A 24,210-nucleotide genomic window follows, 5' to 3' on the forward strand; every position below is an offset into this window, starting at 1 on the left:
CATCAAAAAACAATCTGTTGAGCACAAATCTGCCGTTCACCAGAAACAGATTCCTTAAGATATGAACTGTTCCCTGACCTTTTTGAGACTAAGACAACATTCTCAATGATTTTCAGACACGTGACATAACACCTGCTTTGTGAAAACCCTTAACACCTCTCAACTATAAACCATAGGTGCCATATTTGCACAACTGTTGAGGGTGTTTAATTCATTCAAATAAAAAACAACACAGTGAATATTCAATGACTTGTACAGTACATGGACTTACCTTCGAAGCTTTTGTAAGACTCGAAGACCTCGATAAGACTCTGTGTGCTAAGCTGCTCATGATACTTGGATGCGATCTGGACACACACCTGCAGGTTCTGCCGGATGTTGGCTGTCAACATGGCCTTGATACACTCAAGCGAGTCCTCCACGGACAGGGAGCCGAAGTAGTTCACCAGCCACTGCATAACAAGTTACACATTAATAGCACTGCAATATCATACAATGCAAGTCATTTTGTATATTTTCCACCTGATACTTTGACAACAATCTAGGGTAGGAAAAACTGCAGCATGACATGGAAAATTAACCTGTCTTCTCATCTTTGTAATTAGAATCTATATGGGCATGCTGACTTACCTCTGGGTTGAGCAGATGGGTGTGTACAACAGCCCTCTTGATGTCATATAAGTCTGTGTAGTGTTCCAGGGCCTGCAGACAAAAGTCAATCATATCATTACACAAACTGAAATACATTTTGGTGGATATATTACAGTGGTACACACACAGCCAAGTCTCAGACAAATGTCTTTTTAAATCTAATAAATCAGCAAAAATTGATGTTTAAAACTCTAATCATTAACCAAGTGATAACTCCTGCAGAAGCCAAGATGAATGTCATTCCTGATTTACTCTGTAATTCCAAATAACACTCACTCGTTGCAGGAGACCAGCTTTCTCACAGAGCTGGGCAATGTGTGCTTTGTCATAGTGTGTAAACATCTGGTTACCAAGGATGGCATCAGCAACCTGAAAAATAAGAACAGCGACTTCACAATATGTCACCTTCTGATCAATTCAGGCAGAAAATGTCATTTTCTTCAAAGAAGGAAACCAAACAAATATCGAATGTAGCACAATATTAGTATATAGAGCAAGCATACTCTTAGAATTAATCCTGGTTGAATTTGCCACTACAAGTCATCTCTCAGCTACATCAAAGGTATTTTAAAACAAGTTTCACGTGTTGGCAATATAGTCACAAGAAAATAACATCTTCTGAAGTTCTTAGTTACTGCCAAGAGATGACTGTTTTGATCAAATACTGAAATGTTTCCTATACACCAGTCTAAGTAAACTTAGTCTCAGTGTATTTGGTTACACTCCACCACTGAGTCTAACACAACCCAGTAGAAGGTTGCGTCAGGTAACCTTTGAGCGACCAGTGACCGTCCAATCAAACACAAGACCGTTAAATAGATTTAACCAATCAGATAACGGCTATTATTTAAGGATCAGAGGGACTTTCAAAATATTCAGGTCACTGAAACAGATCTCTCCACAAACAAAACTCTGCATATAACACAATTATTTGACTTGCAGTATATACGCTTTGGGGTTTCTGTTGATATGATTACCATTAGCTAATATTTCCGCAAGATGGCATCCTTGAATATTGCCCAAAACACTATTTTCAGCGACTGTTTACTCACCGTTGTCATGGTTGTACGTACCCCGTGTGCATCACCCGGAAGCGAGCGTCCGCTATATAGCATTCGGATTCGTTAGGGTATGAACCTTTTACGAGATAAAAAGTTCAAAAGGTATGTGCGAATGTCCACTTTCATGATTTGGTAAGCTGTGTTCTGATTGGTCAATCTCAAAGGTTACCTGACACGACCTCCCATAAGGTTTTGTTAGACTCAGTGGTGGAGTGTAACGAAATACACTAAGTTTACTTAGACTGCCTATACAGAGGACAAAACTGAAATGGACTGGTGATCTATGGTCTGCAAGTACCTGTGGTGCAGACATCAGGTTCATCTCCAGTAGCCTGGTCTGTAGAGGACCTTCTGACGGCCGGTTGTTCTTGAGGGCATCAAGCAGGAAGGATGTACATTGCTGGATGAGGTTGAACTCCATGAATACATCCACAATCTGAAACACAGTGTAAAGTTGCAGCTCAAGATCATAGAAAACATTGGTGACAGGCCAAACACAAGAATGTGCAGAGAAGTGAGTGAGTTTACTGTCCAATCTCTGCCAAATAGTGATGAAAACAATTTAAACAATAAAAAGTGGAACCATTTTGCAGATCAAAACCAGTCGATGATGAACAGTATTCCAGGATATTCAGAAAAATGCAATATATCATCAGCTGTACTGAATAAAGAGCAAGTGAAAAGCAAACATGACTTGCATAATTATTTAGCTGTACTGTGTAGTGTTATAACAAAAAACCTTCCATGTCGAAAATGTGTTTACAAGTTAACATGACATCCACGATCCATGACATAACACATTCACCCAACATCTGAGGGTGATCATGGTAATTGCAGTACGTTAAAAAAGCCTGAGTGAGTGGTATAGTCTTAACACCTGTATTCAGGTCCTTAGACCTGTCTGTATTCTTACTTGATTTAGGTCAGCAAGGGGTTCATCATCCTGCACCATCATCTGTGCAAACTGCAGACCCTGCTCGGGATTGATGCGCATGATGTTACGCAGGAGGAAGATGTAGTCGGGTGTGAAGTTCACTTTCTTTGAATATAGAATGATCTTCTGGAACTGACCGGTCTCCGCGAAACATTGAATCACCTGGAATCAATACTTTCACTGTGAATAACTATGTTAAATATTATACAACACTCTTTCAGTTTCAAAGTTCAAACCTGATCTCAATACTCATAGACTGAGAGAAAAATATGGGGCACATTACAGAGAGTTAATGTGGCTCATAATGAGGCCTCTCGCATCCTATCTTGTGAAAAAATGGATGAGTAGAAAATTACTTAGAGTAATGAGAATAACAAACCTTATTTGGTACATTGGCTCTCAGGTACACAGACAGTGCAAGTGTTGGGTCAGCCTGCTTCACAAGATCACCAAGCTCCTCACTGCTCTCAAGCTGGAAAGAGAATGTATATTTTATCATAACACTGACTTGATCATTGATTAGATAAAACAAGTCTTCATTAAATATTGCTTTTTATCAAGTCACAGAGTAAGATCAGCCTATCCAGTTGGTTATAAAACAAGCATTGGTTGCTGAGGACCTATCTCAATTTGTCTAACATAATGGCATACTGAGGAAATAGGTACCTTCTCCTCTTTGAGCCATTTCTCCAGCAGTTGTTTGCGTCCCTGCTGCAGAACAGGCCTACACAGCTCCAGAGACTCATATTTGTTTAGCTGCCCCTTGTCCAGCAGGATACCGAAGTACTGCAGGAGTGGGGACGTGGCACCAGGCTGGGAGGGAACTTGCTGGAAACGCTGGATTGTCTGGGGTGTTCGCAAGATGCCCTAGAAAGAAACAAGTACGGTCAATTCTGGTAGATAACCTTGTCAACTTTATTTAGAGTAATCAGACAGGACAGCTTATTCAAGACAGCTTATGAATTACATGCACACTGAAACACATTTTATCCAGAGGATACTGTTCACAGTAAAACCATAGATTAAGATACTAATGGACAACCAAATTACTAGCAAAGAGAAAAGACCCTAATATGTTTAGATGGACTGGCAATGTCTCGATCAAAAGAGTTTTCACTGTTTCAGTACTTAACTTAACAGAATAACACGCAATATCTTTGTAAAATCTCTTGTTTGTTTATAAAATGGACACACAAGAAGTCATGCAATCACCTTGGGTGCACTAGCAGCAACTTTAGCAGCCTCTGAGTACTGTGCATTCTGAAAGAGGTTGTTGAACTTCCTGACAAACAAGTCCTCGGCTCCAGGCAGGTTGCTGCGTGATGACACCTTGAGAGCCAGGTCTGGGTTCTGTAGTGTGGTGTTGATGTACTGCACGATGTTGTCCTCCTCCACGCTCACCGACAATACCTGGCAAAGACCCATCCCCATCATCATGCTGGACTCAGATAGTGCAATACATGGGATTCAAGGGACTCCAATAAACAATTAACTTGCCTTTTGTTTACTGATCTAGACACATTTATGCTTTAGCTCAACCAAACTATGAGTGTGTTAAACTCTGTACTATTTCTGTTACATGAGGACAGACAATGAAATGAGATTCAAAATCTGTTGGTTGACTTAGTGAGCATCCATTGATGCCATTGGGACAGAAAGACATGCAATCAACAAGGTCACCGAGTCTGACCATAAAGTCCATTCTGACAGCTCTTACTGTAAGCGAATGAGAAACTGTACATAAACTAAACATTTGTTAAGAAAATCCAGTACAAACACTGCAAGTACACCAAATTGTTTGTTTATTCCATAAGGATGGAAATAGTGCTAAACATTCTGACAACAGAAGAGCGAATCTAAGAGGTTGAAATAATAATTATAGAACAGGAACTAACCTGTCCTTTTCTGTTGACTCCGATGATGCCGCTTGTGGCCTCGTGAGGTGCGGTGACGAAGATGGTGTCACTGCTGATGCGGTTCATGTAGATACAGGTTCCAGTCTCAATGTCATACATGTGGATATAGCCATACTTGGTGATGAGGAAAGCCATGCCATGTTTCTGGCTTGTCTGCAAACAAATGATTACACACCCTCAATTTCAGTAAAAAATATATTTTTCAACAATTTACTATTGAATCAATTTTTATTTGAAAAGAATCCCCAAAATTATGTTTGTGACTACTGTCTTTGGGATGTTGGACTAGACATGGATTAGACTTACATCACAGTGTTTCAGTTACATCTCAGTCTGGATGTTGGAAAACCTGAAGGCAACACTGAATTACCAACACTCAATGTAGAGAACTTGTAGCCCTTCGTGCCCTAACTATTCACAAGCAGTACAGTGTTGATATATAACCTAGCACTGAATTATGAATTCGGCACAATAAACAGAATATCAAGTGTTCAAAACAGGCACATTTCAGACAGACTTTCAAATAGCAATGATTCCTTGTTGGTTATATTCTCAGCATGCTCTTACCTGCATAGCAACAGGGAAATCATTCTGAGCCTCCACTGGGAAGAACACATCTACTGCCTTCTTGGGGAATGGCTGGTTTCCTTGAGGTGGCTGTCCAACTTCAATCACATGTAGCTGGAAGTGACAAAGGACTATAGAAAATGGCAGAAAAAAGCCTCATATTTCATTCACCACTACAGTAAAAATAGAATCAACTTTGCAAATCAGATTTAGATAAATATTTTAAAAATTGCTTTAGTTTTCATGGAAGTGAGTCAACAAACTTTTGATGATCTGCCTAATTTCAGAAAAACATGCTCATACAGTCAAAGGGCGATAAGTCAATGAACATTACAAAACTATACACAAATTAAGCATGCATCAGCTCCTTAAATACCATGTTTAGCACTACATCATTACCACAGCAGAAACGGAATGCTTGACGTGCAGGTGAAACTTCTTAACCCAAATGATATAATCTCTCAGGTTTTCTCAAAGCTGAAGAAGGGGTTTTGTTACCTTCCCTCCTTGAGGTCCTCGGACGCTGAAGATAAAGAGTGTTGATGGCTGAGGGTTTCCTTCCATCTTGAATTGCACAAACGCTGCCGCATGCCCCTCGATAGGTTGACTGACTTTACGTTCCACAGAGTAAAGTTGCATGGCCCCGACAACACGGTTTTGCTGAATGACACATCAAGTAAGACAATAGATATAGGATGTAATCCAGGCATACTTCTTTAATTAGACCATCGAACATAAAAACACCTCTATAACATCTGTTCTTGATATGGTAGTGCATAAAGTAGCCAATAAAAGAAAAAGAAAAAGAAAAAAAATGACTAATACCTTCGAACAGTCACTTGACCTGAATGAGAATGAATTCATGAGATAAAAACTATGCTGAGACAAGTAAAGAATGCTAAAAAACATGTAACTGTCTGATTTTGGCATGCACTGCCAAAATGATAACACAGAGTCAACTTATCAAAGGTAAGATACCACCTTTATTCCCAAAAGATATCTTAAAACTGTTTAGAATGTTTTGAGTAAGTGTCTAATGTACTCCATGTTCGGTAATCAAAATATTTTAAAAGTATTTTTACAAGACATAATGTGGCACCAAAGATTTCTGTAAACAGTTTTCCATGCAACAGAATGTTGTAGTTGCACCAACTCAGACACCTGTCATACAATCCCTCACAACATCCAATTATGGCAAAGTGTCAAATCGATCATCACCTCAGTGGTGTATTTGTTTGGAGATTTACACAGATTTGCCAAGTAGTGACATACAAGTCTACATCAAGGAGTCTAAGCATACACAACCAGGTAGTGGGGTCGATTCCTCATCACCACCAGCTATGAATGGAGTAGCACTGCCAACATGATGACATAATCTGTACCAAATGTGTGTGTGTGGCAGTTATCCAGATCAGTCTGCTAGCAAGGTGTCTGAGGTCCATGTTCCTTAGCAGTCTTGCACTGAGGAGATATTTTAGCTTAAAAACATGCAGGTCAAATGTGCGCAAAGTGCTTCACATGCTGTGAAATTGTCAGTTTTCAGTAGAAAAGTCTGTGTATCTATAAGCTACATATATAAAATCCAACTCTCTTTCACAATATGCATAAACACGATTACATTCGATTTTATGACAGAATAGTATCTATCATAAAATAGACAGCCACATACTCATCTGGTATGATCCATACAAACAGTTCTTTATTCACAAAACCTGTGTGTGAACTTGTTTACCTCCACCATAAGTCTAGGTGTAGAGAAAGACTACCTACCACCAGAGGGATGATGACAACTCCTAAACCTCTCAATAACGTTCTACTCATCTTACACCATAAGATGCTTACTGATTAGGAAATTGCTGATCTGACGACATCGCTACAAATTCCAGCAAAAATGATCTTAATTCATACCAAAACATTATAATATTTCCTTATTGTCATTTTGATTAAATAATATTTTTCAATAAACAAACTTTCTTCAGATTTTTGTAAATGATTCAAATACCAATCACATTTAAGACATCTCTATATTTTTTATCTCACGTTAAGTAATTTTCCATGAACAAAATTTCTTCTAATATTTTGTAAATGATTCAAATGCCAATTACTTTTAAAAAGACATCTCTTCTCAATTAATTCTGGATTTTTTTTATTTTTGACCTCACGGAGAAATACAATACTGTGTAAGAGTGCATTTTCCATAAAGTTCATAACCACCACCACCACCATCACCATCATCATCACTCCTCTGGGAACTGCCATCATAACCCTAACACAAACCTCATTCGGACTGACCTGAGCTGAAATGCCCACGACTAACAGCCACTGTTGCTTAGGATCTGTTCTGTAGTTGATGATCTGGCAGCCAGCCAAGTTACTGTGTCGGTCAAACATCTTCTGTGGCTGCGAGTCTCCTGCAACAACATCTCACATTGACACAGGATTCTACACATCTACCTGAATATCCCTTCTAGAAAAGCCCATTTTCTGCAGTGGGACAGCTAGAATTAGTTTATCAGCATTATCACAGCATGCTAGGATGATGTACGAGTAAAGTTTGAAACGCCATCTAAAATTCTTGTAAGCCCCACAAGTTGCCACTATTCTGAAGCGTTAATCTGTTCAGTCTGGTAATCTAATAAAATTCCACATAAGACCTTTTACATTCTGAAAAAAATCATGGTTATGTATCACATCATCTTACTAGGAGCCACCATAAAATAAAGACCCAAAATTCCATCTTAGTTCAATAAGAGTGAGTGAGTATGGTTCCAACAATATCACAGCAAAGGAAACCAGAGATAGGCTTCACATATTGTACAAATCAAACCCAGATCTTCAGTGAGACAAGAGAACACTTAAACTACCTTAAGTTCAGTAACGGAAGTTTACTTTCATGGATGTAAACTCTTTTGCTTCAGGAAGATGAGGGTCAAACATGCTCCTCTTATGTCTACAAGAGGCCAGCTTCTACATGGATGAAGTCTTTGACTAACCATGTTTGTTCAGGGAAAAAGAAATTGAAAGGATTCAAATATTGTTATCATTTTTACCTCTGCTGTTCTCAAAGTTTAAGAGATTCAAAAGACATATTTGTGATGTGGATTCATTGATACTGTCATAGCAAACACATCTGGCCGACCATCTACTTCTGCCAATTCAAGGACCATGACAAAAATGTAGCACGTTCAACATTGCAGCAGTTATGCTGAAGAAAATGTGAAGAGGGCTCACTAAAAAGTTTCTCAACGGTTAAGTGTACATTTTCCCATCTCATTAACAAATTTTAAAAATAACAACATGACATTTTGGATGAAAACCCAACAATGAAAAATACATATTTCGCTCATTTGAAGCATCAGTTACAGCAATGAGATATAGAAAAGTTAAGACTAGGTCTTCTCTAAATGACAACAGACATGAGATGATAAAAATCAATATCTAAAAAATTTCAGTTTCCATTTGTGGTCTGCGACATCCTTATACCTGAATCTATCCCACATCTACAGTAAAGAGTGTACTCATCCTATTAATGCCAACCACTATGTGTACAGAATTTCCAATAAATAACACATTAACAACTCTTCCATCTTGAGTTAACTACTGATAATATGTCCTGAAAATTATGCTCTTTAACTGAACTTCTTGTGCTGGTTCCTCTCATTTAAGTGGACATCAAAGTAATGTCATCGTGCTCATTCTTTGGAAAACCTGCTAATTAAAGAGATTTTCTTGCACTAATTCTTGTGCTTAGTCATGCCATTCAAGTGAAGTTCTTTTGCTAATTCTCATGCTCAGTCTTGCCATCAACGTAAAGTTATTGTGCTCAGCCTCCAACAAATCTGGTTAACAAAAAGACCTTCCTGTTCTTGTGATAAATCAGTTTCAATTTAACAATGGCTTTCTTGTATTCCAATATAAACTTCAAATTCTCTTTCAAAAGGGGCATCTGCACGACAAAAATCCATTTGCATGATAAATAATTCTACTACTTCTTGTGATTCTATTTTATCCATAATGCCCACTTAATTCCTGCAAGTAAAACATGAATAGTGAGACAGATACTACGTACAATAGAAAACAAGGACTGACATCACTATCAAATTTTCAAGGTTACATAAACAGCAAGTGAGTATTCAGTTACTTGCTCTCAAACCTTCATACATCAAGTTTTACTACTGGTGCCAAATAATACAGTCAGTGAAGATCATTGCCAAACTGCGGAAGTGATGGTTCTGTTGTCCTTCTGTGGTCCTTCAATGTGCTGTTACTGAACCAAGATGTAAAGGGTAAGGACCATCGCCTTGTTAATGGTCATCTAATTTTGAATAATTGTACTTCTCTTTTTTCCAGTTTGCTCTGACAAGACCTTTTGCTAATGGCAAAATACCTGCTGTCAGGAGTGACTTAAAAGTATCAACTAGACATGCCTAAAGCTCAACATACTTTGTTGGTCAGTACAGACCACAATCTATGTTTATGCATTTACATTTTTTCTTAAAAATCAATTTGTAATATTAGCAATATACATATTTCCAATTTGTCATAAAGGTATCCAAAGTCACTGACTACAAAAGCAGTTCCATAATCACCTTAGCCATATCAAATCTATGTGACAAACACATCCATGTTGAAAACACAGTATGCCAATCTCAGAAAATCTACACCACTCACCATGCTTTCTATCATATCGTATGAACTGAGAACGTAACTTCTCTACCCTACTTACTTTGTCCTCAGTTATCACCAGATGTTCCTATATAGCTAAATGTTTAGAGGCCATTATCTCTATCTTGAAAGAATCTTGCCAAGAGCTTTTGAAAATTACCCATTGTGTCATCTGCCTTGGTACAGTGCTAATGTATTCTGCAGTCTTCCTAGCTCACCCTGATCAATACTGACATGCAATATTCTTGATGCATTCAGCTGAACAAAGCATGGAATTTAACTAAGAATCCATAGTTCTCTTTGGATATTTGCTACAATCAAGATCTGCACCCAAGGCGTCCCCATCAAGGTTCTGGCAAATCATGCTCAAGCTTTGAAGTTAACCTAGACGACACTGGCTCCTCCATGTTACTGCATGACTCTCCAAAGTGGGTCCTTTATTGTATTGCATCTGGGTATCTATGTCAAGACTGTAATGCCAAAATAGGTTGAAATGCTACTAGTTTAGTGTAAGTGTGTTTGGTAGACACCATTACTGACAAAGTTCCTGCAATATCACAGCATGGGCTCCACTCTTCATTTAGTTTGAGTTTTAGGACTAATATTATTTGACCGAGTTGGGTTTTACAATGCTTTTAGCAATATTATGGTATGGGAACCCCAGATGTGGGCCTCAGACATTGCACCTATGTGGGGAATTGAACCCCGGTTTTCAGCATCATAAGCAAATGCTTTAACCACTAGACTAGACCACCACCCCTTTTTTATTTGAGGGATCAAGTCAGGTCAAATGTTTTGGAGAAAGAACACGAGACAATTATAAAGTTCTTTTACTTCTTCTATTTTCAAACCCAAGTAATCTTCAGAATAAAGAAACACTATTTACAAAATAAATCATCTGCCCAATCCTGTAAAGATTTTGGAAAATGTTTGTCTGAATGTTGCACTATTTGTGAACAGAAATGTGCAACTTAACCTTCATGTAACAATCAAGCTTTTGGCCACCCTATTTTATACATATGACTTGCAAAACACATGTCTGCAATGTGGGTTAGTAAAAATGCACTAAATCCCAACCTTCTTAACGTCATTGAGGCTCACTTTATAAGTGATGGTGTCAGTCTGAAGTATAGTCTATGTAATATTTTATTTTGGTTTTAGGATACAACATGATATATAGAGAACAGAAAAGTATAATGAAAACTGACTCAAATACCATTATAAAAATTCCTAAAAATGGAAACAAAATAAAACACCATGGATTAGATCTCAACATCAGAATGCAAAATCACTTCACCGGTGTATAGGGTGAGACAATCTAATTGTCTGAATGTTGTCCGCACTTTTTTCTAGGCTACAATGCCTTCCTTTCAGTTTCAAGGTTTCTCTTCCACAGCCCATGCACAAAGACAACAGGTTTGTCAACTTCCTGATAGTGACTTATTAAAAAGGTTTTTGGTGATTAACAACTAAACCGACTGAGCAGGATTTATTACAAATAAACTTGGGTCCTAGAATTTGCTTTGGAGGTGGATGAAAACGATTTGGAAGCCAATCAAGCACATTGTGGTGTAGTCAGCAGTTGGCAATAACTACCACTTCAATAGTTCCTTAGGCCTTATAAAGAAGGTCATGTTGTAGACTGTCACTGATATTGAAGGATCAAAGTGTACTACCAGTATAGTTCCAATCAAAGGTGATTAAGTATCTCCATCAAAGTAGGCCACAGCAAGCAGGAGTCTCACTCCACAACGTCTATATCTGTGTGATAAAGGCGACATATTGTACCCAGATAACTCACCTTCTTGAAACCTGGAAGATCTCAGATACGCCACATGTACATGGAGGAAGCCAGAGCACTCACCAACAGTTATCGTAAGCCACTTACTTCAACAAGAGGCCTACATTCTATATCATACTTTTGAAATTTTCAAAATCAACCATAGGCTTGAAGAGCAATAACTGATCAATCCAATCAGCATAAAGGTTCCTCTGATTGGCTGGTAACAATTTTGCTGAGTGCTGTATGGCTAATGAAAGTAAAAGTATGTTGAGAGTTAGACTACGTTCCCATTTCCCACTTTGTTGCTACTGTTGGTGTCATCACAAGCAGAAAAGAAAAGGAAATAGTCTTCAATGAGAACATAGTACAACTAAACGGATGGCCACAAATGAACGAGTAAACTTCCTAGATTTTTCCAGCCAAATATACAAAAGTTGACAAAAGACTCTTCAGCCATAAAATCCAAAGAAAGAGGAACAGAATTTCAGAGACTAAATCAAACCATAATGCAAAACTAGGGACAAATCTCAAGACTAAAGTCATATCTGGCCTGACATTTCAACCAACAACATAACAAATTTCACAGCATCTTTCACAGAAGAAGGCAATGAGTTTGTAGCCTAAACATTAAACATAAGACAAATTCAAACAGAACTGAACTTCAAATTCAGATCAAGTACCCTCACATCACACATCTACAGTTGACCATGAAAGGTGTTGAGACATTTAATTTGCATTTCGTCAAATCTGACATTATCCATATTATATAACGTTATATGTATTCAGGAATGAATGTCGAATTAAAGGTGGTAAACTGGATGGCAAAGGAAGACATTACCAAATACCAAAGTTTGATTAATCTCCTTTCACAACTCTGACAAAAGTGCTGTCAACATGATCCAATCATTAACATTAACACTACTAATCAGAAGCAACTGGAAATAAAGCTGATGAGGTCACTCTTTGTCAGTCTGTTTGCCAATGAGAGCAAAGAAGTTTGCAAAAAGAAGCTGTTGTGTTTACCAGGACAATAGATACAACACATTTATAGCATCTACACATTATGTTACTAACATTAAATTTGAGTCCACAACTGGTTAAAGCGTTCTGCTGAAGCAGTGGGTTTTCTGGGAGAGAAAATTTGTTTCTGTTGACCAAGTCAGGGGTCTGGGCGCAGGCATAAAAAGGGATAACAGGAACGACTGAAGGTGTTACTGGCCACCGTTTGAGAGTCAATCTAATGCTAATCAGCTTTCAGGGTATTGTTCATCATTTGGCCCTTGTCACTTGACAAGCAGCTGATGAAACCCACAACCTGAGACATTCTGGTACAATTGTTAATTTTACTTCTTCAAAACTTCTGCAAACAGCATAACAAAGTTGGATGACGTTCAATAGTGTTCAGATGTACAGCTGCAGAAAGAATATTTGACAACTGAGGGTCATATTCTCATAAACTTATCTCAAAAGGGCAGCAATTGTGTCTACAACATTGATTCCATGAAAGGTTCACTGATGAAATATTCAAGAAACGTGATGGACAGAAATCCTGTTAACAAGAACATGAGTTATGCATTTTAGTGCGCATGGTCTCCAATATCTTTCCTGGGCAAGGACAACCTCTTTGTCATTTTATGTCATCAGATTAATGTTTCCGTCAGCTATTTGGGGAGGAAAAAGTTTGAGAAGTTATAAGCACACATATTGCACCTATTACTGATTCTGTGGCAACAAGGCAAGAGTGAAGTTTGATGAAACAACTTGTTCTAAACTGTCCAGTCTCTGGTCTCTCATCAAAGAGCATCAAAACATTTGTTTCTACAGCATCTTGAAGTAGATGCACTTGCACTGGGAACCTAAAATCACTCAGCAGTTTGTGGAAAGGTTTTTGATGCCCAAAATCAAATAAAAACCAAACACAGGAACAGTCAGTATCGAGGAATGGACGACTTCATACTGGTTAAAGCTGAACATGTTGCTCCTGGTGAAGTGCATATTATCTTCACTCTACAGCACTGGAGATCAATGAGATGAGATTCTTTCGTAATATTTTGCTTACCAAGTTCTAGGTTTGATAACTAACTTTACACAATTTAACCACAGTGACAGTGTCTGTACTAGAACTCTGTACCACTTACAGGTAAGGCAAACGCTGCCATCAAACAAATGACTTCATAGTTCATGTTTTAATCTACATTTTTCAAGCTTTTATAACTAATGACTCGTACATCACTTGGCATAGCTTTGCCTCGTCTGAAACAATGGCCCCACTATTCTTAAAATGTAAGCATATTTTGAAGTAGACCAGGAACCAGGCAGGCCTGTCCACATGCAGTCAAAGTTTATTAGAACACTATAACTTCCAACAAGTGTCATCCTTCACGAATCCAACGCAACACAAGATACTGACCTTCCATGCTCCAGTGGTAAATAGAATTGTCTGTGACGAGACCGATGGTGTTAACACTGATCCATTTCCAGAAAGTTACTTCATCTGTCATTGTGTGGGCCTTCATTTTGCTCTTCATCTCAATGTTGAAGATCTGAAGTGTCTTCCCAGCTGTACAACAAAATACATACACACTACAGATCTACTGTTGAAACAACAGCATGAAATATCACAAATTCATCTTGCCGTATCAATACGCATGAAATATGTCCACATGTCTAAACTGATTGACCATGACCATTGACCATTTTCTTTTGGTTTGAGAGAACCTTCAAAAATATAACTAAGTCAATAATTACCAAACCACAGGCATTAGATTCCTTAAATGTTATTACTCTACAAACCAAATACACATTTTACTATGAACATATGAAAGGATATCTTCAATAAAGGTCTTCATAATACCTGAAACCTGCTATTACCCAGAAACAAGTCAAGAAACAACTATCCTTGTTGTTTAGGCCCTTTCAATACTACTAAACAGTTCACATTTTCAGATACTGATCTTCCAATAATGACGCTGAAGGACAGGTTCTACAGCAGGCTTAAGTGGTAAAGGCACAGACTCATCACATATTAAACATGATCATTAACAATTTATCACTCCTTAGTTCTTGTTAAAATAGTGTCAATGGCAGTCTTACCTTTCAGTGCAATGACTTTGCTTGTGGGGTTCATGATGGCGGAGTCAGCCGAGATGGGTCTCCTGATGGGGTTGGCGGTGTCGTTCATGTCAATGATGACAACTTGTGCCGTTTCCCCCACCTTCTCCCGCACACAGATGTACTTGTCGGACTCCATGGTGAGGGTGCTGAAACCAATGTTGGCGGCGTTGATGCCAACATTTTGGAGCTGCAAAACAAAGAAACATTATCAGACAATGAAAGCATGTCACCAATGATCACTTCATTTTCTTGGTCTCTTACATAATACAAGAACATCCTGGAACTTATTCAATTCCCTACAGCACCCTAATTCTATTACTGATGCAACTAAAGACAAAAGTGACTAATACACTTGTCAGCCATGCTAGTGACCATGTAACACTGAATGAAAATTCCCCTTGCCATACCAAAAACATTATTCAGATCAGAGGGCTGGGCCCAAGCTGCATACCAGTCAACAAACTTCTGACTTAGGCAACAAGCAGAACACATGTGTCCTACAGATAACCTGTGACTTAAAGTCTTCAACCAAGGTGGGGGCGACAACATCAAAATTAGACTGTCAAAAATGAACTGAATGTTCTGCTATTATGGTTGCCGTAACCACTTAAACTTCAGAAACATCAATCTTAACAATAAGTTTTTGTTTGGCCTAAGCAACACTTCAACAGTATGAATAAGTGAACGAGGAAATACTTGATCACACTGTTCTCAATGGTGAGCTTAACATTAGCTCTTGTGATAGATGCTCTTTGTTCATGACTATTTGGTTCTAACATTATTACTCATATACAGCAGAACTGACCAGAACTATTTTGCTACGTACATCATAACTCCACTTGAAAGCAAAACTGACCTATGAGAACACAGCTAGCTACCAGCTTACTCATACACATAACCAGCAGCTGTTATCAAGTCTGACTAACAGCAATTACAGCCATTTTCTAAAGAATGTCAACATTTGGAAATCAGTACAACTGTCTGCTCTACTCCAGAGGTTTCACAGCAGATGGACTGCATTATACCCATCATAATCTAAAAAATTAATAACTCAGCTGGATAACATTGTTCACTGAATGATATTTATAATAAATGATAGGCTATGTCTTCTTCCTCCTCAAAATGAGTAATCCTCAAAAGGCATTCTTGAACTTAAATGTCATGATCAACTAACCCTGAATTTCAAAACAAAATCCACAATATGTCATATTCTTAACCCCAACATGAAGTCTAAAACAATGTATCCTGAATATGCATCCTTCTCAACCCACTAAACCAAATTACTGCCCAATCAAGCAAATTAAACGATGACAGTCAATATGTTCTTGGGTATATCACACAATTTTTTCCACCTGTTCAGAAAGGTATACATAACTAATTAAAAAGTGTTACTGGGTCTTACTCTGAACCAATCGTGCATACCACTGCTGAAGTTCTGCAAACTTGTTTCTTATGCATGACTTCACAATTTCCGTTGTGAATTTAGGACAGTGACTATCAAACAGATTATTGGTTATCAGCTAGGTCAATTCCTTTACAGATCAATCTTTACTAGAAAATCAAACTTTACTGAAAAGAAATATAACTATCATTGCTCATTTAAATAATCAATGGTGTGTACGTCTCCACTAGGTCACAGTAGGCAAAACATGATCTTAAGAAAATTTCTACTTATACCTAGACACTATGATGGCATATACAAACCTCTAGAAAGTGCTTTAAACCAGTGCAGATTTACTCTGATGTCATTATATTTTTTTCCTTCAGTTCAACAACCTGAGTTTTGTCTTTTTTGTAATAAAAATGCTGAAAATGCTGATTCAGGTAACTCCTAATTTATATCTGTTCCTGTGCTGACCCCAATGTATCACATCACATAAGCTCACACCAGTCAACTGGTGATGCCTTTATGCATTAATCCCGATAAAGAAATACAGGGACTCAAGCTGAATAAGCTAAATAAGATGATTATACACATTGTTATATGACTGATCTTATGATAGCTACATGCTTATTTGTGTGCAAGTATGTTAAAAACTGCATCATATAAACTATGCCCTGAAGTATCTTCTCAAAATGGTTTTCTACCAGTGATCACTGGCTACTTACAAAATTAAAGTACCAGTACGGGCTGATAAAGAACCTCACTCCCGGCTGATTGATCAGAAGAAGCAGGTCACGGAGGGACAAGATTCCACTACACTGCAGCCCAGCACAAATCAATTCCGCCCTCAACTCACAGAACAATGAGCTGTGTCAGTTCTGGTCAATGGCAGCACCACCAAGAATTCAATCAAAGACTCCACTTAAATCAGTTTGGTGCGGACAAATAACCAATACCACATGATTCAAGATGTGAAAGGGATAAAGAAACACCATCTTTATAATGTCATAACAGCAAAGATGGAGAGTACAGCTTGAACTTATCTGATTTGATGAATGCACCGAAATGGAACTGTAGTAAAAACACAAACATGTCAAGGACAAATGAAGTTTAGTTACTTCTTCATGTATTTTCTATACGTAAATTACTAAGTGCATTTCTGACAATGCACTAATATTGTGAAACAATTAGGACCTTGTTTTATGCTCTACTGCAATAAAGAAACAAGAAAAAAATTCTGTTCAGGGACATGGATGCCCCTGCTGCTGTAGGAAGAGTTCCCTATGTAAGCTAAATGAATTCTGTGCTGTAGTTTTGGAGAAGTGGATAAAGTACACCCACTGTTGTACAGGATGAACAGGATGAATAGAACCAAATTCAACTAAATTCAAACATCTGTAAAAGTGACGAAATTAAGTAACAAGGTATGAGATGCACACGTTTAGAGTCCCAATTAAATATACGTACAAGCTCAATCAAATCTGTTGAGCAGCTTTTGTGGAGCAACGGATAGACTTCATCCCCTATAACATTATATTCAGAGAGAAATGCAACAAAATTTACGCAAGATCAAACAGCATTTAAAATGGAAAAATAAATAAATTACAAAATCAAAAATATAAGGAGTCCCTATAAAGCACATGTGTAATCTGAATGAATTTCACAAGGAAGTTTTTTAGGAGAAGTGGATAACGTACCCCTCCCCCATTGCACTATCTAAGAGAAATTCAGCAAAATGTACCTAAGTTCAAATGTCTCTAAACTTCCAAGAAAAACAATAAAATACAAAAACAAAATATGAGATGCAAAATATAGAATCCAAAGAAAGCCCCTGTAAAAGTTCACTGCATTCCGCAGAGTGCTTTTTTGAGAAGTGGATGGAGTACATTCCATTTCGTGCAGACAGACATACAGATGGACGGACACGGGGGGTAACCCTATATAAAAAAAACTGAAAACTTCAGAACAAAATTATATTACTCTGAACACAACCACTTAGCTTTAGAAAACTGAGAAAAATTGTTTGTAATATTTATTTTGATTTATTGTACCAATGACCATGAGAGAACACATTGTCAATATTAGTTCTGAGAGCATCATGGCATCAGTGTTCTACTGAAAGTCAACTGGAATTCCTTCATATCATTGTCAAAAAAACTTTATCAATAACTCATGGAAATTACTGCTGCAAAACCAAGAAAAATACTGACATTACCTCTTAATGTTAATGATTTAAAAAGTTTTTAAAATACATGTTTCTCATAATGTTTCTTCACAGATACAACACTTCTGATCTAGGACAAAGGAAATTGACTTTGAATTTGTTCAAGTCCACAAGTTCATTACTAAATTGGCCATGACCTTAGTCATATCCAGAATTTCTTTTTCCAGCAGATTAACATCACAACTGCGTGCCTATCCTACCAAAAACATTCCATGACTGATCAAGTAATGGACTGACAGTGGGTTAAGCATTTAAAGTCACATATTTTTTCACCCAATAATAAGAGAATAACATTAAGATAGATATCCCATAAGGAAGTGGATAATGTCTGAAAAAATCCAAGCTGTACACATCAAATAATTATAATCCAAGAGACATCAATCACACATCAACCTTTAGCACTATAGCTACTTCGAAAGACCACCGTTCACAACCAGAATTTGTGAGACATACTTTATACCCATTAGAACATGTATGATGGTCGATTTATCCTATTTCCATGTTATACAGCATGACTTAGTGATGTTCTAACACAGCCATCACAACACAGCCATGCAGAGACCAGTCTGTAGTACACAGAAATAACATACTTCTCCTCAGGTTATCCTAATTATCTGAGTGTAGAATGGATTTTTATCACAGCCAGGAATGGCTGCGACTTGTGGATAACTATTCATGTAGCTATTGATCTCACTACACTTAACTTGACCCAAAATCTGCTCACTCTGGCATTAATCATACATTATTCCTCAATAGTCCTTAATCAATACATCGGCATTCAACAACTGACAAGCTCACTGTCTTTCAGTTGTGTGGGAATGTTGTATAAGCCACTTTAATGAGCATGGCCATGTGTTGGGAAGAGCACCAATTTTTACTCACACTTCACTTCACATCATTAGAAATGTGTGCTATCACAGATAGTGCCATGCTGTCTTGATGCAACCATGATGCTAATCTCAAATGATATTAGCAATTCATTCTATTGCACACACATTATTTATCATTTGATGAATATGCAATGTTTTTTAAATAATCATCACTGATCATCATATATATAATCATTAATGTTTGAAAAATCCATGACTTCTTTTACCTCAGTAGAGTTAACATGTCCAAAGTTTGAACACTTTTATAAAAAATAGGAAAATATCGAACAGCTGTCATTATGCATGTATGCAATCCACATCCAACGATGCTGTTTCCCCAATATGATCTACAAATAAAGCCCCATAAAAGCTTGTATGTTTAAACTTCCCTATAAGAGTACTCAAATTTCAAAGATGATAAACTAAAGGATTAATGTTTGAGTGAACAAGTTTAATAGTTACTTTCTGATGCAGGATAGTGATTTAAATTTGCTCTTTTGATCAGACATCCTTTATATGAATATATACACATTATGAATGATGCACTGGTAATCGTAAGGTAGGTGGTATGTATCATCTGGAAATGACCTTTCACATCAGTAGGCTACATCAGCCTTGACTGAAAATCAAGTCAACATTTGTGTCATCTGTGTAACATGACACACAGGCATAAAAGCTAACCCTGAACATGTATAAGACATCACAGCATGTTGATTTTCTTGCCGTTTAGCTTTATAAGAAGCAATATTCTCGCCATATGATGGTTCTGCAAATAATCCAGTCTGGATCAAACAATCCAGTGATTAAAAGACATATGAACCATTTCATACAATTCTGATTTAGGGAGACAACTGCAGTTGGAATGATATGCCATTAACAAGCTTGGTGTATCACATTCACAGAAGCAGAACACATGATAATATTGTCATCTCTAACAGCAAGAACGGATTGCTGTGGACCAATACTTATCTCTAGATTTCAAGGTACCTGAACATACTTTGTGACTCCCTAAAACATATTAAAACTTGAAACTCATGGGATATCTGTAGAAATAGATCATTTCAACTGACAGGCTATTTTTTCTTCTTTCTTTTGTGTCTTTGTATGATCACACCTGAAGCATGTTAACTTCAGGAATAAACTACAGGAATAATGCACATTAAGGGAAAACACTTGATTAAGAACATTTGTTTGGGGGAAGTTAAGATAAAAACTTGTCTATGAATAACCATCAATGGACAAGATTCAAGTATTTCCTTATACCAACATTCATGACTTACTACTGATTACAGCATCAATGCATGAGTGTAACAGACTTTCAAAATATATAACTAACCAATGTATGAAATGAGAAAAGCTTAAAAAATAAACACAGATTTACACTATACTATGAGCAACATTTAGCAACACTTCTAATCATTGTTACAGACACCACACATTCACAAACTGAACTAATGTGAAGAAACTGGACCAAATCATATGACAAAGCTATGACAAGGCTCTCATCGCCTAACGATCAATGTTACATTGCATAATCAAGTTATTAACACGACACACATGCATACCATACAAAGATACTCAAGGTGTTCTTGGCTACCATTAGTTTTCACTGGACATTACTGTGTGGTTATGCTGCTGACCTCTTTAAATTTAGTTTCATGTTTTGGAAACATAACATTTTGAATGTTTAAAACTTAGCGTATTATTGTTTCTCTATCACCTTTCAACAATTAAAAAACACCTTATTATCTTTGTGTATAAAGAATGTAACCAATGCATCCAAAATCTGCATCATATTTCAGTGATCAATAAAATAAGGGCTTACACTGGTCGTAAAATTGTTGCATAACTAAAAACTGTCAGTTTCACACATGTGATGGTAGAGGAGCTATGGTACAGAGAATGAGCAAGAAAACTCTGAGGTCCGCTTTATTATATTTAAACCACTTCTTTGTTACCAATAATGCATACACATTTAACTCATAAATGAAAAATGAAACTGAAGCCATTACGATTTCAAACTGATCGATCACCGTTTCTGAAATTACAGAGACACCTGTAAAACATCTAAATACAGTCGCTTCACAAACACAACATGCTCAGGTTTTCTATGAATCATCTAATTACATACACCAAAGAAGATGTTAATGCATCAAACCCTACGAATGGGTCAAGGTACAGAGTGAAGGGGGTGGAGTTGATGTCATTGACACATAGACCACAGTTCATCTGTAGAAATTTGCACATGAAAAAAGAATTCAGAGAGCCTAATAATAGCCTGACACATCAAAGCACTTATCTACAATCATAGACTGAAGCCACACCGTAATTTTTGTAATTGACAAAAATAACTAATGACTCACGCCCCTTACACGTCTGCTGAACTAAGAACAATTTTCCTATGGCAAAACAAAGACAAGAAAGGGGGCGTAAACATCTGAATTATACCAATATACATTTTCATGTACCTGTATTGCCCGTCTTTATTAAGCAGGAAAGGTGCATGTGGCACTACACGCGTAAAAATATGTGTGGTTGAATCACAAAATCGTCTTCCGGTTTCTGGTTTGGAATCACACGACTGCCAAGTCATCAACACTAGAGTCAATTTTACCCGATCGTAACGAAGAATGAACCGATGAGAAGACGACTATATACCAGCGACTGCTGCATTAATGTTTGCACACATGATCTAACTTCATTTCTAAAGAGATGACAGTACAATTAGGAACATCCATAACCTAGACAGTGTGTGTATTTGCACCTGGCTTCCATGATTAGGGGCGTGTAACGCTGAGACACCACAACCGGTATGACAGACTCACCTGTAGATGCTCCTGAAATCGGATGGGAAGCAGCTGCGTCATTGCGCTTCAGCAGATGCTCGGTGTCTGGGTGTGCACCAGGTGCTGAGATGTGTTTTGTGTTGCCAAATATCGCCCTAACCGTTAATGACCGGTGCCTTCTACCGCTGACCGTCTTCACTTATCTACAAAGATGGCTGCCGCCGTGGAGAGGTTCTGCGCAAGTAGTTCCGGGAATAGCCTGAATAGTAATTTCTTTAAAACTATTTGTCATTGACGCATGACACAAAACGTCTGTTGGGATCAAGAAAACGGACTTAACCTGTGAAAAGGAGTAATTTGTAATGGGTAAGAAATATGACTTACACTTATCCCGTGTAGCAAATAGAATAAAAATATGCAAAGAAATTAAAAATTTATCATTGAAATATACTTTCTTTCTGCCTATATTTTATTTACAAAGCTTACAAAGGTAAACAACAATACACCCGCACCACGCTGTTAATCACTGGAATTAACGTTTAAGGAAATCTGTGCGCTACTTATACGAGCTGATAGTGTTGTGATACACAGCAGGAGTTGCACAATCACTAATTAAGCTGATCAATTAATCGCTGAGTGTTTACATAATCCTGTCGTTGTGTTTACCTAGCTAAAGTTTGTATTGAATTCATATTAAACGGTATTTAGGATAGCAGAGATGACAAAACATCTTAGACCCAAAGCGTTTAGTGATAAATACGAATGGTTTATTTCCTCTCCACTTTTTAGTAAATGCTCATTAATGGTGATTTGGGGAGTATAAGACTGAGTTCGCGTATTTCCATTACAAGAGATAATATAAATTGTCTGTACATTATTTAAGATATCTCTTTGAATAGCGTTTAATTTTCTTTCGTGTATTATTGTCTGTATCTAATAAACTAGATTACATAAATAATTTTTACAAATAGCTCTAGAAGTATGCTATCCAGGTGATAGTCTTTTAGAAATGCTTTTTTTTAACGGAAGCAGTTTCCAATTCAAACGCACAACGAAAGGGCAATAATACATGTTCTCAGGATCCCCCAGCCCCTGTTAAATTACTTCCGCCTTGTTCGAGAGAAGCTCCCATGAGAGACATAAGTTGTTAGGAAAACATTCTCATTCCTATTTTCTACCAAATTAGGATGATAATGCATTTTTTATTCGAAAAGTGGGCAAATGACTGTGTCATCGCCCAACTGAAAGTACTTTTCATTATTGCTAACCCGATAAATGAATAAACAGTACTTTCAACGACATCAGTAAGCGAGAAGGGTACTAGTTCCATCATAAGAATATACCGTATCACTCCGCCATTGATGGCGTCATCGAGGTTATCCGGGTCTCGCAACCAATCAGAATCCGAGTTCACTAGCAAGTGCTCGTCACGCAAATACACCCACTTGTCTCTGTCATTCGTCAGAACGATCTATTCCGTACCAATGTGGAACACAGGTATTATTTTTAGAATTCTGCAGTCGATAGACGATTGCCATATACCAAGCATATATCCAACGTATTTTATGGATACGAGACAAAAAGGTGTAGGTGAGATTGACCCCAAATTACAGTGCGAAACGTGTTTTTCACCATTTTTAAAAGTATTTCTCCATGGGAACCCTAGCAATAGTCCACAGCAATCGTAATAATCTAGTTGAATTATCAATGAGTACCATAAAATGCTGTTATGAAAAACATTCGCACGCAGCGTATCTGTGTACCCTTTGATAAAGTGGTGCAAAATTAATAAGTCGATCGAAAGTGAATGCATATAAACACGAGTGTAAGTATATTTTTTTGTTATTCACCAAGTTCTTTGTTGTTGTGTTTGTTTAGACAAAAAAATCATCTTTACAACAGCAAGCTTCTTTAAATGCATTTCCAAAATTCCCTACACTCTGAGTGGCTGATTGTAGTTTTGTGCCGCGTTTAACAATATTCTAGCAATATCACGGAAGAGGACATTAAATGGTTTATTGTGTATTGTCGTTTAATCCCGCACTCAGCAATATTCCAGCTATATAGCGGTGGAGGACACCAGAAATGTGCCTCATACATTGCACTCCTCCGCCCCTCAGATATAAGTCATCATATATAGTAATGATCATGAAAATCAATACTTTAATGTCACCTAATGTAAACAGTCATATCAAGTGAAGATATTTTGAAACACGACACGACAATGACAGTGATAATTCTTGCGTGAAGTGTGAA

General features: G+C 37.4%; 1 protein-coding gene across 2 annotated transcripts in view; it reads right to left on the reverse strand.

The window, feature by feature from the left end:
- LOC137255402 (clathrin heavy chain 1) overlaps positions 1 to 22,194 on the reverse strand; it is a 34,920-nt gene extending 12,726 nt beyond the window's left edge. Inside the window, exons 1-15 of one of the 2 annotated variants that reach the window (XM_067792855.1) lie at positions 21,994 to 22,194; positions 14,671 to 14,878; positions 13,988 to 14,137; positions 7,422 to 7,540; positions 5,628 to 5,789; positions 5,130 to 5,243; positions 4,542 to 4,715; positions 3,859 to 4,056; positions 3,313 to 3,513; positions 3,026 to 3,118; positions 2,626 to 2,808; positions 2,011 to 2,148; positions 928 to 1,020; positions 631 to 702; positions 272 to 452 (exon numbers count right to left, since the gene is read on the reverse strand). In XM_067792855.1, the coding sequence (XP_067648956.1) occupies positions 272 to 452; positions 631 to 702; positions 928 to 1,020; positions 2,011 to 2,148; positions 2,626 to 2,808; positions 3,026 to 3,118; positions 3,313 to 3,513; positions 3,859 to 4,056; positions 4,542 to 4,715; positions 5,130 to 5,243; positions 5,628 to 5,789; positions 7,422 to 7,540; positions 13,988 to 14,137; positions 14,671 to 14,878; positions 21,994 to 22,035 (2,128 nt within the window). In that variant the 5' untranslated portion in view covers positions 22,036 to 22,194. Of the gene's footprint in view, positions 1 to 271; positions 453 to 630; positions 703 to 927; positions 1,021 to 2,010; positions 2,149 to 2,625; positions 2,809 to 3,025; positions 3,119 to 3,312; positions 3,514 to 3,858; positions 4,057 to 4,541; positions 4,716 to 5,129; positions 5,244 to 5,627; positions 5,790 to 7,406; positions 7,541 to 13,987; positions 14,138 to 14,670; positions 14,879 to 21,993 lie in introns of both variants that reach the window. The other variant, XM_067792847.1, reaches the window with a different exon arrangement.
- Between the last annotated feature and the right edge of the window lie 2,016 nt (positions 22,195 to 24,210).

The sequence above is a fragment of the Haliotis asinina genome, chromosome 1 (assembly GCF_037392515.1).
Source record: "Haliotis asinina isolate JCU_RB_2024 chromosome 1, JCU_Hal_asi_v2, whole genome shotgun sequence".
NCBI classification, from domain to species: Eukaryota; Metazoa; Mollusca; class Gastropoda; order Lepetellida; family Haliotidae; genus Haliotis; species Haliotis asinina.